This window comes from Thermobia domestica, chromosome 4 (genome assembly GCF_964235325.1).
Source record: "Thermobia domestica chromosome 4, izTheDome1.hap1.1, whole genome shotgun sequence".
Lineage (NCBI taxonomy): Eukaryota > Metazoa > Arthropoda > Insecta > Zygentoma > Lepismatidae > Thermobia > Thermobia domestica.
In genome coordinates, this window is record NC_137457.1 from 279,795,403 (window position 1) to 279,811,367 (window position 15,965).

Sequence of the window (15,965 nt, forward strand, 5' to 3'; positions counted from 1 at the left end):
TACTATACGTTAGCTGAGGTACATCTCATAGCTCTGGTTGTGTTGTACTGCAAATCTTGAAGAACTTAGAGGTTGCTGGGATATATCGTATATATAAAAATCTGATGGACCCAAATCATGTAAGCGAGGAGATACAAATCTGGTAGCAATCATTCTTGGAAGAATTCGCGGAGCATCTTCATGGCTGTGTTCGATGTATGGGTCTTCGCCTTGCCTGCTAGAACCGACAACATCCGACTTCTCCAAAAATAGTCACGATTTGAGTACTAATATCGGAATTGATACAGTCGTATCGGAAAAACTTGGCCCCATAATTTGCTGCTTACAAATTGTGCAGATCTACCGCTTCTAAGTTATCTGCAACACTAATATATAAATATTAGTGTTGTATATATTAGTGTTGCAGATAACTTAGAAGCGGTAGATCTGCACAATTTGTAAGCAGCAAATTATGGGGCCAAGTTTTTCCGATACGACTGTATCAATTCCGATATTAATACTCAAATCGTGACTACGAGCTTGTTGCAAATCGCGCGTCTACAAAAACAACGCTGTTCTTGCGTGAAGTTTACACGGATGGGATATTATTCTCTTTGACTAGAACGCCCACTGTTACTTGGCACTCCTGTCTGGCAGTGGCAAAACTTTTGCAAGGTCCCTCACAAATATTGCAAATAACAAATACTTGTTAATATATTTTTGCGTTTTCCTATTATTAAATTTTAAACTCATGAGTCCGGCGATTTTTAAGTCGCACTGTATAATATAATCGGTATTAACTGTTTTATGAACGAGTTAAACAACATATTGAACGATTGAACGGCTCGTAAATGTACCTATAATTGATAATACGGCAAGATATGATCATCTACGTTTAATCTTTCGACCAACAGTGGCAAAGTAAGGCAAGGGAAGGATACCAATACTGATACAATATAGCAACATTTATTTTATTTGAAGGATAGACCCCTCGTATCTCTGAAATACTAACTAACTTTATTGTCTTTTGACTTATTTGTTCCTGCTGTCATATTTATTCCTTTGAAATATATTAGTTATCGAATTATAAATCACTGACCAATATTTATAGTAATTTCACGGTATAAAGTAAAGAAGTAGATAAGATCCCTTACTGCTGTGCACGATTGTACACTTTCTTATTGGCTGATGAATTAAATGTTTTACCTACCTTGTTTTACATTGATAGAAACAGTATCTGTATTAGATTCCCCTTGTTCATCTGTCACTTTCAAACTAAATTCATATCGACCTGGTACCACGTCAACAAGCTAAAATGACAGAATACAAACTGTATTAGAACATGTCATTTTCTACACAATATAACAAATAAGAAATTATTGAGCATTTACTCTCTAACTAATAACTTTTAACAGACATTCTCATTCTTGTTACGTAATTTTTACAATTTTGCTTATCTATACAACATAATATTTTAATCACAGTCCGACACAGAGAAGAAGGGGGACGTAGAGCCCTCATCCCTGGTACGAAGGATACATATTTATATTCCACGTCATGTGAATTTGGTGGATTATATCATATTCGTGGGCTCATTATTTCACTAACTCTTTTATCAATCACTTGCATTATCATCAGTCTTCAGCGTACCGAGACACTATAAGAACATAAACTAAGAATTTAGTTTATTTTTCACTGACATTTGTTGCTTAATACGTTAATGTCACATCAAGCGGACGTAGGCTACTGATAAGCAAATAGCATCGCAATCAAAAGCCCCAGGTTTGAAAATGAAAAGAAATATTTCAGTTTTACGTCCCACAATTATGCCGGCTAGGCTAAGGGAGATGGTGATGATGAGAACAAATGCAATGCTGGAATTAATAAAGTGGGAGGAAACAGGAAAACTCCGAGAAAACCCACGAACACGGTGTTTGTCCACCAACACGTTCACTTGGCGGGAGTCCTAGGTTTGAATCCAGTAGTAGATATCCTGATTCAGGTCTTCAAGGGATTTCTTTTTTCATTCCATTAGGCAAATGCCGGGATAATGTCTGCATAATATAGTGCCTTTCTGACTTCTTGACATATTTGAAAATTACTCTTTTATTCACTGTCTATTATTTAACGTTCTATTAACCGTACTGCTTCGGTGACCCTTTATACCTTCCTCAGTAGGTTCGGTTAACTCACGCGTAATCCACCTCATTCCTCAGAATTTCTTCTTGCATTATTTTGTTAATACAAAACCGTACATTACTTGTATCACTATCCTCTTCTTTTAAAACTATAAACTTTTTACAAAGTTTGTTTATGACATGTGAAATTCCAATGAAATCTACAGAATCATCAAAATCATACTGTTCAGTGTAAGATACAAGTTACGTGTGAGTTACTTGGATCTGCTAAGCTAGGTGCAATTAATACTACATTAAAAAAGACGCAATAAATAAAAGAGTAAGTTCACAAATTGTTAAAACATGTGTCAATTCATATCCTTAATTATTCCTTACATATTGCTAATGATAGTTAATGAACTCCACTCCAAATTGGCCCCGCAGGCTATACTTGGAACCTTGTTAAATTAATTAATACTTTCCAATGCATTACAACAGGAAGGAAGAAAGAAAGAAAAAAAGAAGAATAACTGGCTGTAACATTTAAATACACTGGACTTTCGTTCCAAAATTGAACCGGTGCAACTTTGACACGCCCCAATCAGAAAATATTTCAATTATCAAAGTTTTGTAAAACTAGATCTTACCATTAAAACTGGTGAGTGATCACTATTTCCAACAACTTTTCCCATGGCCAAGCTTCCTCCTTTTCTTGTCCACTGCCAATCAACAATACCGAGATCATCAGATGACTGTGACCCATTGATAACAACAACGCTTACAGGCAGCACAACGGTCTGGTCGCCGCCGGCATTTGCTTTAGGAGGAGCATTTTTATCTGAAAAAAAGAAAGAAAAAACTATAAGAAATCGTTTGTTGTATACAGGATTGTCAAATTTTACATTTGTCTCTAAGATTTACGTTATACGTTTTTATTTTACCCATAAAAGGATTTCTTCCTCTATTTTGATAAATAAAAGAAATGATAGTTTGGGACACATTTAAGATGTTTTTATATGCGAGTGCGAAAAAAAATAATTAAAGAAATTGAGAGAAATAGAGTGGAGAGCACCGACTTCGAGAATGAGGGACTGTTCTGGGAAGCGTAATGGTTAACGTATCGGTACGGTATGTCGGAGCTCCTGGGTTTGAGTCCTAATCCAGTCAAGTCACTTTTTCACTCTTCCTGTGTAAAGAAATTTATTTCTCACACTGTTAAATTCCCGGGCAAGTAAGTTTGAGGCGGACAACATCAATGTCCGTGGATTTTCTCAGGGTACTTCCGTTTCCTCCCACTATCTCATTCCACCAATTTTTCCATCATTTACTTGCCTTCATTATCCGTCTCCCTTAGCCTAAAGGGAATAATCATCGGGAGTTAAACTGTAACATTTCATTTCATTCCATACTGTTAACAATGTAATCTAACGATATAACTTAGTATTCAGAATGAAAAATGCAATGGGTTGAGTTTTTATCTTCTTTCTAAGCAGCACCTCAGCTTTGTGTTTAAGAATAATTTGGTTTTAACATCTTAGTCTTTTCTGTTAACACTCTCTCGAATATATCACAGTTTCGATCGATCGTGACATGTTAATGTCCGACACACAAGCTATTGACAACTATATAAGTATGTGTAAATTTTGATGTTCTGCTAGAGTTTTATGAAGGACGTGAGATTGTTAAAGGATGCAAAGTCTACATTAAAAGGCAACAAAAATGTGTAATATATTGTATTTGGTTGGATCTGAGTGGAGAGTTCCTTTCAGTACCGAAAAAAATGAAATGAAATCTTTAAGTTTTACGTCCCACGGATATGACGGTTAGGCTAAAGGAGACGGTGATAATGAGAGATGAGTGAAAATGGTAGAATGAAGAAAGTGGGAGGAAACGGGAGAACCCCGAGAAAACCCACGAACACGGTGTTTGTCCACCACAAAGTCCACACGGCGCGAGCTGGGATCGAACCAGGGACCCCAAGCACAGGAGGTGAACGCTCTACCACTGAGCCACCGCGCCCACTTTCAGTACCGTGGCTATATGATACGAGGATGGGGGGTGGGGCTGGGGAACAGTGACTCAGTGATAGAGCCCTTACCTCTAGTGCATGGGACCCCTGGTTCGATTCCCGGCCAAATAAGTTTGTGGTAGACAACATCGTGTAAGTGGGTTTTCTCGGAATACTACCGTTTCCTTTCACTTTCTCATTCCACCAATTCTTAACTTGCTTTAATCATCGTCTTCCTTAGCCTAAAAGGCATAATTGTGGAATGTTAAACTGAAATATTTCATTTCATTACACTTCATGAGACGAGGACTTACAGCTTAACGTGGGATTCGAACCACATACGCTTCCCACCGGGAATTGTAAAATACTTTATGATTTATGTGTTGGAATTATTTAAAATGAAGCTGTTCCAGTTTAACATTAAAATTATTAATTTGAAAATTATTATTGTTAAAATTAAAATTATTAATTCAGTAAAGCACAGAAGAATACTTACTTTGGGTCACAGTTACATTAATCGTATCGTTTGCCTTGTTCCCATTCTCGTCTGAAACTGTTAAACGGAATTCATATTGGCCTTTCGTAAGTCCACTTACATTCGTCTGGCTTTGGTTATTGGCACTGAACTGGGCTTTGTTCGGACCCCTAAACACAAATGAAAGAAAAAGTAAGTAAATAATCGCAAACATTCTTTAATAACACAAAAGCACGATATACTAATATTACAAAGAAAGTATACTAGATAACACATCAAGAATATACGCAAAGTAAAGGATTATATAACGCTGCTTTTCAACATAACAACGAAGTCTCTTAACATATTTCTCCCATCATGGTACAAGTTTCAAAATATCCTGTTCATAGAAGTCTGTATTTTTGGAATATAGCCTTCTACTCACAACAGATTTGATTTCGTCACCGAAATTTCGGTTTGTCATGCACCACATCATACACTGTGCGGTACGAAACATTGAACATGTTCGACAACAGAAATTTATGTTCGACAATAGAAATTTATATCCAGTTCTTCTCCAGACCAATTACATATTTTCACTCTTGACAAGCTAGAGAGTTGAACGTATGTGCACAGTAGTCGAGAAACGCAAGTTGGATTCTTGGTCCATTGGGGCATTTTCACTGTTTAAAATTCTATTTCAATTCAGCTATACGCATACTCAAATTTTATCTGACATAGGTCGTTCTGTACTACTACAGTACCTGCTTTATCAGAAATCCATTCTATTATATGAGTGGTGCTAAGAAGTAATAATAATTATATGGGGCCAAGGTCACTTTTTGACCTCCAATCTTAAGTATCTTAAAGTGCATGGGTTACGACTGTGTGACTTACCAGCAGAGGACGCTGTTTCAGCGACAGACACTTCATACCTTCACTCTACTTCATCTTTCTTCTTCCTCTTGTAAGAAAGCTAAAAGAAATTATTTTCTTTCTTTGCTTTCTTTTCATCTATTTTCTTTTCCTTTCTTTTGTCTACTTTCTTTCCCTTTCCTCTCTCTCTTCTCTTGTTTGACTTCTTCCTTTCTCCTTCCTCTTTTCTTAAATAAGCCATTTCTCTTTAATATATACAGGGTGCTTCTTATAGAACCGCTCCGACGAATTTCCTAATAATTCCTAATCTATGCATATAACCGACCGAAATTATGATATTCTCGTTGCTGACATCCCCTTTAAACCAAAATCACCCTCAATCAAAATTATAATATATTAATTCATGGATCTTGTGGAGTACAATAATGTGTAAATGGTCTGGCAGGTGGCAGCATAATTCAAGGATACGAAACAGTGTTTCTTTCCCAAACGCGTTATTTCTAAAGGCTTGTAAACCTTGAGATCCTCCGATCTGAGCATTTGGGGGGGGGAGGAGGGGGATTTATTAAAGCATAGTGTGTATATAATCAAACCCCGAATCACGAGTATCACCGGAAAAACACCGCATCACGGTTTCTCCGTGATTCGAACTGCACAGAACGAGTAGCATGAGAAAAACATGCACAGTTTCAATACCAATAAACTCTAATTCCAATACACTTAACACAATCCAAGGTACCTGTACAAATTACATTATTATATATACGTTATATTTTATATCAATCTCATTTTGTCGGGTGGGTTCTTTAAGAATCACCTTATATATAAACCCAAAAAGATGACTTAGTTTAACCCAGAAAACAACTTCAAATCAAAGCTCCCCACCAAACAACCCTGGCGATTCCAATGGTAGACAGAACATGATATTGAAAACGACCAGGTAAATTGTAGGAACTGAAACCAAATGTAAGGGTCTTTTGTCGGTAAGTTTCGTTTACGAGATACACAGCGTTACAGCCACTATGAGGTGACGAAAATGTGGTTTCCTTGGGAAGCCACTACAAATGAACACGAAAGCCAATACTTTGCAGACCTAGGATACGATATTAACACCTCATTCACAGTTTATTCTTACTAAATATCATTGGATACGAAATTAAATTAACATTATATCTGAAACAAAACTAAAATCAACTTTGTATGCTAATTAGAACCAAAATATTGACGAAGTATAAGAAAAAACATATAACAGGAAATGGAAGATTTTGACATCTCAGGAACATGGAAACTACATGACAGACTTAAATTTCTCACAATTTCTTTGTTAATATCTACAAGAATACTAAACTTTACTAAAATCAGAATTAATTAAATTACAATGTGCATCAATTTGATAAAACATAGCCGATATATGAAGTCCATAATATGTACAGTATTTTTTTTCTAAAATGTATTTACTCACTTTACAAGAGTTTAAGCGTAATACAGGGTTTTCATAAAGTCTGGACGGATTTAATTCGCTTATAATTTACATAAAAATGCTCATATTGAAATCAAATAAAGTGCAAACGGTAGCGGAAGGATTAAATTTTTACCTGTAATCTGCACCAGCTCAGTTCATTCACCGCCACACCTCCAACTGGGCGCCATTTACGTCCACACATTTGCGTAGGAATCGACTTCTGTGGGCTGTTGATGATGCTTTCCCTTACCCTGCTCACTGTTGCAGGCGATGTTGGCGGCCTCCCACTTCGAGGACGGTCCAGGACGCTTCCTGTCTCAAAGAACTTAGCATGCCACTTTCGGATTGCACTCTCAGTCGGTGCCGGCTTTTTGAACTCTTTGGTGAACTTTCGACACACCAGAATTGGCCTTGCCCTCCCTCTCCCTCTCTCAACGTGTTCAGAGTTGCCGCTTATCTAACAGTGTTGCCAACTAAAAATTTAATCCTTCCGCTACCGTTTGCACTTTATTTGATTTCATTATGAGCATTTTTGTGAAAATTATAAGCAAATTAAATCCGTCCAGACTTTATGAAAACCCTGTATTAGTTTATCAGAAAAGCTTAAAGTCTAACAATATATATTGCTTTGACAAAGTACGGAAGAAAACTGTAATACAATAACTGAATTCCACTTACCCTATTTGCTCCCACAGCCAATCCACAATTTTAATATCATCTTTACTTTGTGAACCATTTAGGACAGCCCACGTCTGAGGTAAGGACACTACAATATCTTCACCGGCATTTGCTGAAAAAAATTTACAGAAAGAAATGAAGAAAAAATCGTTAAAATTTTGTTTGTTAGCAAGTTTTAAGTGAGCTTACGTGTCGGAATTAGACAATGTACGATGTGCTACGTTCTTCAAACTAAAACACACTAAAGATCACTTTTGGTACATAAATTATGATAAATAATAAAAAAAAAAAAGATTTCTTGTCTCGTAATGTGTTTTACATATTCATTCGTAAAATAAAACGTTTTCATAGAATCAAAACTTAATAAGTGAGATGGTTCAAGAATTAGTATAGCATAAGAGCCCTAGTTTATTTCCCTAATCATCTTTGTTACACAAGACAAATTGAGTTGGTACAACGAATTAGGCTAGAAACATTTTCTTTCTTGTCTGAGAATAAAAAACATAAGATGGACTCATGCTTAAGATCGAACAAACTATCACGAAACAATGTCAATAAGATAAGTTGTTCAATGTAGCTGCAGTTTAAAATTTATGTTAGTTTTTTATTTTTAAATAAATTATTAGATACACTATCGGACGTATTCTTACACGGGAGGGTCCCACAAGATGTCGCTAAAATCTGATTGCCACATAGCACATCTGATAGAGCATCATGAGAAATGAACATGAGCAAAATTTAAGGTCCTATGGACCAGAAGGATAAGAGCTAGGGGGTTTCAAAATTTTAATATCCAAAGAATTATATCATGGAATTATGTACGTTTAAAGTATATATATTGAAAACTGTTAAAGCAATCAAAACAAAAGTTGCACAATATAATGAGAACAAAATGCCCTATCGAAAACCATAAACAGTGTTGCCATTGGTGAAGCAGTGTTGCTAACTCAGCATAAACATATTTTATTATAAATAGCACCATATACAAGTGTACACATTTAAAATGCACTGTTATCACTAAACATAACAGTGAAGTGTAGTGGTACAGTGTTACAAACTATTGGAGCTACATGCTGAAAGTGTACAATGGAGAGGTCTGATATGTGGCAACAGATGGTAATAAAGGAATGTGGTACTGGGTCTCATACTATAAATTTAGTTCAAATTTATAACACACATAGTATAACATAGCAAAATGTCAGCAGTGTCACAAAACATTGATGCATTTGGAAAACGAAACTGAGTGATGCCATTTTTACGTCCTGTGTCAGCTTCGAAGCTATATAGGAGTGCAAAGTGGGATTCGAATCACTATGAAAGAGAAAGATAACAATGATATGTAACAAAAACATGTCCGATGCGGGATTGGAACCCGCGATACCTAATATGTCGGTTGTCTAGCCTTCTAAACCACACCGCTATCCGGTCCGACTAAAAACGAAATGAGGTAGTAACAAAATAATTATATTTCCAATCTGAATATGGTAATATTACGGTGTACAAACATAATTATATGGTATGTAGGAGAGGAAGTAAAATAATATGTTACTCAACATGAAAGACCAAACTAAGAAAGTATTCTTCCAAATACTGATAAGATAACTTGGAGAAACAGTTTACGGAATTAGAAAGCACGTGTTTCTTTCCTCGCGTGTATCATTTAGTTTTCGCGAGTTGTCTGCTTATTCATCGAGACTACAGACGTATATTGCAAAATCCTCACGTTTTTTCTAATGCATTCTTTTATTACCCTTTGTTCCCACATATCAGACGTCTCCATTGCAAATTTTCAGCACACGTAGCTCCAATAGTATGCAATACTGTACCACTACACTTCAGTGTTATGTTTAGTAATAATAGTGCATTTTAAATCTGTGCACACTTGTATATGGTGCTATTTATAAAAAAAAAAATATTTTATGCTGAATTGGCAACACTGTTTTATCTATGGCAACACTGTTTATGATTTTCGATAGGGCATTTTGTTCTCGTTATATTGTGCAACTTGTGTTTTGATTGCTTTAACAGTTTTTAATATATATACTTTAAACGTACATAATTCCATGATATAATTCTTTGGATATTAAAATTTTGAAGCCTCCTAGCTCCTATCCTTCTGGTCCATAGGACCTTAAATTTTGCTCAAGTTCATTTCTCACGATGCTCTATCAGATGTGCTATATGGCAATCAGATTTTAGCGACAACTTGTGGGACTCTCCCGTGTTAGAAATAAAGTACTTCTACATACTCAAATTTATCAACTAATCATTTAATTTCCTTATTGTTAATTTACAAACATTAGTACATCCAGCAATCTTTTAAATCGAAGAATATTGCTTTCTCATAGACCTTCAACTTCACCAAATAGGATTATATATATATAGGGTGTTACAAAAATGTGTCACAATATTTTGGGAACAGATTCCTCACATTAAAATAAGAAAAAATGTTCATATGGACCTGCGCTCAAAAGTGGAAAGTTACGGACTTACAGGGTGCCGAAAACGTCAAACAAATGTACTTTAAAAGTCCATAGCTCCACTACTATGGAACGTATCGCAGTCGGTCAAAACATCACTGAGGAACTGGTATGTGAACTATCCAAATATTCATGTTTAAGAATGCCTTCAGTACTTGCACACCAATTTTTAGAGAAGTAGGTGGAGAGTGATCAAGTACTCCCAAACATCCTCTCTAAGAATGATTGTGCAAGTACCGGAGGTTGTGAAAGATGGATATTTGGATAGCTCACATACTAGTTCCTCAGTGATGTCTTGACCCGACTACGATCGGTCCTATAGTAGTGGAACTATGGACCTTTAAAGTTCATTTTCTCACGTTTTCGCCACCCTATAACTACGAAACTATGCACTTTCAACCAGAAGGAATCCATTCCCATTATATTGTGATAAAGTTTTGTAACACCTTGTATATATGATAAAGTTCTTCTCGGGCAATCAGCCAGGTGAAAACTGATGGATAGGCCTTTCAGTGAAGAAGTGGCTTCATCTAGTTGATTGTCTGTAATATTGATGATGACTCTGTCTGGATTTCGCTCTGATGTATCCTGTACCGGTCTCTGCAGTCGTGAAAATTTCTTACTTTGTTTCCTTGTAGTTATGAGGAGAAGTGATTCTGCCTGTGCCGTGGAACTGGTGTCAATCCAATCTCAGTCTGCCGTAGTCAAGTGTCCAGTGAGGAAGAGTTGAGTGGATAGAAGTTCGCGATCTAATCTGTCGAGTTTCCAGCGGGTGAAACTAATGCGTTCCTTCACAAGAGCGAAACTGGTACGATGTATAATCTTGCTAATTGGAAGCGAGTGAAATGGGTAATGTATTTGTGCAAAGACAGGAATGACGTGCTGATCTCTGCATTTCAAAAGGAAGGCAAGAGTACAAAGCGTTCGAGCCTTCTTCTTACGCAGGTCTTGAAGTTGTAATATGCTGCATAGGATTTCCTCCCCGTAGAGGTGTTTGAAGTAAGATTTGAAGCTTTCCTGGCGGCGTATATGATAAAGTTCTTCTCGGGCAATCAGCCAAGTGAAAACTGGTGGATAGGCCAACGTTTCGAGAGCTGTCATCGTTCACATCATCAGGGCAATTATGTAGAGATCAGCGGATATAAGTAATATAGACTCTGGGCTGGCAAAAATGCTGGTTCCTGATTGGCTGAAAGCCAGATTTGAAGCTTTTCACCTGGCTGATTGCCCGAGAAGAACTTTATCATATACGCCGCCAGGAAAGCTTCAAATCTTACCCTGCATATATATATGTTTATAACGTAAGCCGCTTGAAGAGCATTGTTGATGAGTTTAGTGATGCATCTGTTTAATGCTTGATAAAACTGTTAAGTAATTTAGTAATACTTCGTGACGAATAGGTCTGTGAATGCCAGTCTGTATCGCATAACCGTTATGCGTTGATGTTTAATCTGCACTTATGGAAAGTCCTACTACCGTATATTTCTGAATCCAATACGAGGACTCTTTCCGCAATAGGGTCTCTTGTTTTTGCAACATATGGTATAGAATTTTTCATTACTGTATAGAATCACAAGCTTTCATTAAGCACTAACTTTACCATATTCCGGGCCTACCGCTTTAACCTTGAGAGTTTATTAATTCAGTGGACCCTTCTAGTGACGAAGATAAAGGGAGGTCTGTACCTGATTTGATTTTTATTGTAGTAAGTTCTGAAAATGTACCCAGTATGTGCAGCAGATGTAGTTTTTGTAATCCTTTGTTACAAAATGGGGCTTGTCTTGCAACCAATTTCTTGTTATGTAACGTTTTACTTCTTTTTACGTGCTTCTTCCGTTACATTTATAGCCCACAGTTCGAATACTAAATATCAGTCACCACTAAGAACTAGTGATTGCACAAACATGAAATTAAAATCATCACATACACATCACAATTACCTTTTTATTTTTCAAAATCTCCATTAATTTATTTTCAGTTGTCCTAGCAACTCGAAACAAACAGTTATTCGTAATTACTGCTCCTACGATTACTCATTAATTATATATATAAAATCAACAACATATTATTTATCTTTTTCTTCTTCTTCTTAACAACAGATTGTGCACTATTAAACACCTTTGCCCACAATAGCTACAAGAAAAATGGTCACATGAAGATAATGCACAGATATACAATATCGTTGTAGTCTTAGATTCAGAAATATACCGTCTATCATGACTAGGCATTTCGGAATTCATGTTTTATGGGTAAATGTAGATGTCAGCCTTTCCATACATGTCAGCAGGAAATATAGCTCCATTATAGGAAATAAAGCTCAATGGTGGAGTTAATGGCTTTTATGCTCTTTTTTACCTCAGCTAAAACTATTTTGGGCTTTAAGTTATGTACTACTTTTGTAAATGTTAAGTGGATTCTAAGTTTTAATTCCTGATCTATACGTTAAACTTGGATGCAGAGATACTTTCATACCTCAATGTTCATCAGTCCGTGCAAGTTTATTCCGCCATAGACTCGTTTTGTTAAATAACACGTAGTTTTATACATATCTCAGAAAAACATGTAATGAAGTATGAAAATCCACGAAATATTGTGACTTCTTTTTATGGAAAGGACGTATACTAGTAAAATATTTTATGTGAATTAATTATTGTCAATTCACTTTGTAAACGCTATATGGCAGCGACATTTACACAGCGTATATTGGAAAAATCATATTTCTAAATAGTAAAACAGAAAATCTCGTCTCGTTCTTCATCAAACATTGTAATAATTACATCTGCACCAATACCAATCAGTTTTTCTATTATTTTAGCGTAATTCATTTTCTGCAAGCAACATAACAAATAAATAAATAAATAAATACATACATACATACATACATACATACATAAACTAAGGCTTGTAATACAAGCAACAGTAGAGAAAGGAAGAAAATACACGACTACGTTTCAGGACGGCATTAAAATTAATGATGTCTATGCTTAATCGATACAGCTACCACATAGAAACGAGGAATACTTCATTAAGCATGGAAGAAGATTTAAGAAAAGTCTAGTTTAAACTGTTGTTTATTCTTTGCTGTCATCAAAAACTACATTTGCTTGAAGTGCAATACTAAAGGAATTTGCAAAACAGCATGTGTGGCAAGTATCATCGTTGGAAAATGCCTCTTTAAAGTAAAGGAGAGCACAATAACTATAACTATTTGATGAATCTAATTATCTTTCTTACCTGTTGGAGGATTGTTGGTAGGTGGTTTCACAAACACATGCACTTCTGCTGTTGATACTTGTCCAGAATTGTCCGTTACTTTTAACACAAAGGTATACATTCCTTCCTCCAAATTAGACAGCTGAAGATATGGTGTGCGTGTATTCTGCCAACATAACACAATAATTTTAAAAAGATACAATTTGACATATTTTGTTAAGATTAACTGAGGACATTATTTGAAAAAAAAAAAAAAAAAAGAACAGTTCCACTTTCTTTGCTAAACTGACCTTTAACGGATTTTAAATCAATGGAATAAATTCTGTTGAATTACGCGATAGGGCACGCGCAAACAAGAAAGCTTTTTGTAAAAATCAAAGTGTAAAATGATCAATCGTGGAACCTTTCATTCCAAAGATTTGAGACAAGATTTTAAGGTCAATTTCACTTAAAAAAAAAAAGTTTCAAAATAAGCTCCTTAACTAACACGCACCTATTATGTGCCCTGAAAATCTTAACTTTTTGCGGACAAACAGTCTTTCTCCGTAGAGGGAGTTTTCTATGTATTTTTTTTTTTTTTTTTCGAAATTCATAGGAAAGACCCGCTTAATTTGTATTTAGTTTAAAGGAAAGTCTGAAGACAAAAAGCCTGCTATAAAAATGTAAAACATAGGGAAAGCTATGCTCGTTGCCCGTCTTACTTCACGACGGGCACAGCCCACCGCTCGTCTAGAACTACCAAACCTGTTTCATTATGTAAGTCCCCTAGATACCACGTGACATTTGAATGAACTACAATTATCATAGTTATTTTCAAATACCAGTTGCTCGTTCAATAATTGTACTAGAGACATGGAACAAGAAGCATTAATACGCTGAATAGATCAAAGCTTTTAAAGAACCAAAAAACAGAGACGGGGGTGGGGTAGCGTCTTGGTTTGAGGAAACAAATTCATCTGCCGAACATTTGAGATAACTATGTAATTGTCTCTCACTCGCGCTAATTTCCCCCTTGCCCTTCCCCTCTTCTTCGCCACCCGTAAAAGCAGGGATGGTTTTAAAATTTGATAGGAAACGAAGTGTTCTCTGTCAAAATCTTGCAACTATCACTCAAAAAATAAATAAGTTTGGAGCATAGAATCTTACTTTTATTTAATTTATTATTATTATTATTATTATTATTATTATTATTATTATTATTATTATTACAATAAAGAAAGACGTTATCCCAAACCCCTAAATTGATACAAGTATGTTTCTTTCGACTGATAATCGCGTGAAAGCAGTAAGAGGGATACATTTTCTAGTGAATGTGACCAATAGCATAGACTTTCTAAGAGAAATGCAAAAAATATTGCGTTTAAGCCAAGCTATTTTTCTGTAGTTACTTCATACCTACGACCTTACAAGGGAGTATCTTTATAAAGTTACGTGGTACCATAAAAATTAAAAAGGATTGTTATCTTCGGTAGCTAGACTAATTATTTTTTATATTTTATTCAACTTAGTCCTTAGTGATAAAGTGCACAAGAGCAGGACAGGAAGGGTAAACGTACGGCTAGAGGGAGAGAAAATCGAAGACGTTAAGACGTTCCCCTATTTAGGAAGTCTAATATCCTCGGAAGGGAGAAGTGAAAAAGACGTAAGTTCCAGAATAGCGCAGACTAAACAAGCATTCTATAGGAAAAGAGAACTGCTAACATCAAGAAATGTGTGGTTGGATGTTTGTAAACGATTTATTAAGATTCTGGTATGGAGCGTGCCGCTCTACCGATCAGAAACGTGGATATTGAGAAAAGCTGAAATATCCAAGCTGAAGCATTTGAAATGGTATTGGCGCAGAATGCTGCGCATATCATGGACCGAAAGGAAAAGAAATGAAGACGTACTAAAGGAAGCTAAGGAAGAACAATAGATCATGAGATAATAGGAAAAAGAAGAAACGCATGCTTGGCCACCTTATTCGGCACTCCGATTGGTTCACCGTGTTGATAGAAGGAAAGCCAGAAGGAAAACCACTAAGAGGAAGACCAAGGATAGAATATCTAGATGCAGTTACGAAGAAAAGACCTTATCAAAGTATAAAACATATCTCCCACGAGAGAGAAATGTTCTAAAATTTCCATATCGCCCACCAACCTATGATTGAGGTGAGAAAGAAGTAGTCCTTTTTCACCCAAGCCACTAATATCGGTAACAAGTTCCTGATATTTTGGTGATCACTACACACATTAATATGGACTAAGTTGAATCAAATGTAAAATATATTGGTGAAACCAGAGCTCTCTGTCTAATTGTCGAGGGCAACAGGATGGATTGCCTAAATCATACTAGTATTTTAACAATCTTCTTCGGTTTTTTTAGTGTCCCTTTCCAGCATCGAGGGTAGTTGAGACGTGTACCTACAGTTCAAGGTGGAATCCGAACCATCTTGATGTGTTCATTTTTTAAATGTTCTCCTACCGGGAATTGAGTCCAGGGTTATATGCACCACAGGCGTACATGCTAACCACTAGACCAACGGGAAAGGTCAATCCTTTTGAGATTCCCAGGCCACATAATATATGAGTGTTACTTAATCTTGATACAATAATAGTTGACTCCATTAAAAATGTACACACATTTTTTTTCGGAAAACATTTCGTAGAGCTTTTGCATCACGGGGGAAAATCACGAATTGATTTCATATACGTATGAA

At 36.0% G+C, this 15,965-nt stretch overlaps 1 protein-coding gene across 4 annotated transcripts in view; it reads right to left on the minus strand.

Moving 5' to 3' along the window:
* LOC145684098 (dyslexia-associated protein KIAA0319-like protein) overlaps positions 1–15,965 on the minus strand; it is a 71,207-nt gene that overhangs the window by 21,316 nt on the left and 33,926 nt on the right. For all 4 annotated transcript variants that reach the window (XM_081755986.1, XM_081755987.1, XM_081755988.1 and 1 more), the window contains exons 10-14: positions 13,289–13,433; positions 7,575–7,686; positions 4,601–4,749; positions 2,744–2,934; positions 1,190–1,289 (exon numbers count right to left, since the gene is read on the minus strand). In XM_081755986.1, coding sequence (XP_081612112.1) covers positions 1,190–1,289; positions 2,744–2,934; positions 4,601–4,749; positions 7,575–7,686; positions 13,289–13,433 — 697 coding nt within the window. The remainder of the gene's footprint in view (positions 1–1,189; positions 1,290–2,743; positions 2,935–4,600; positions 4,750–7,574; positions 7,687–13,288; positions 13,434–15,965) is intronic.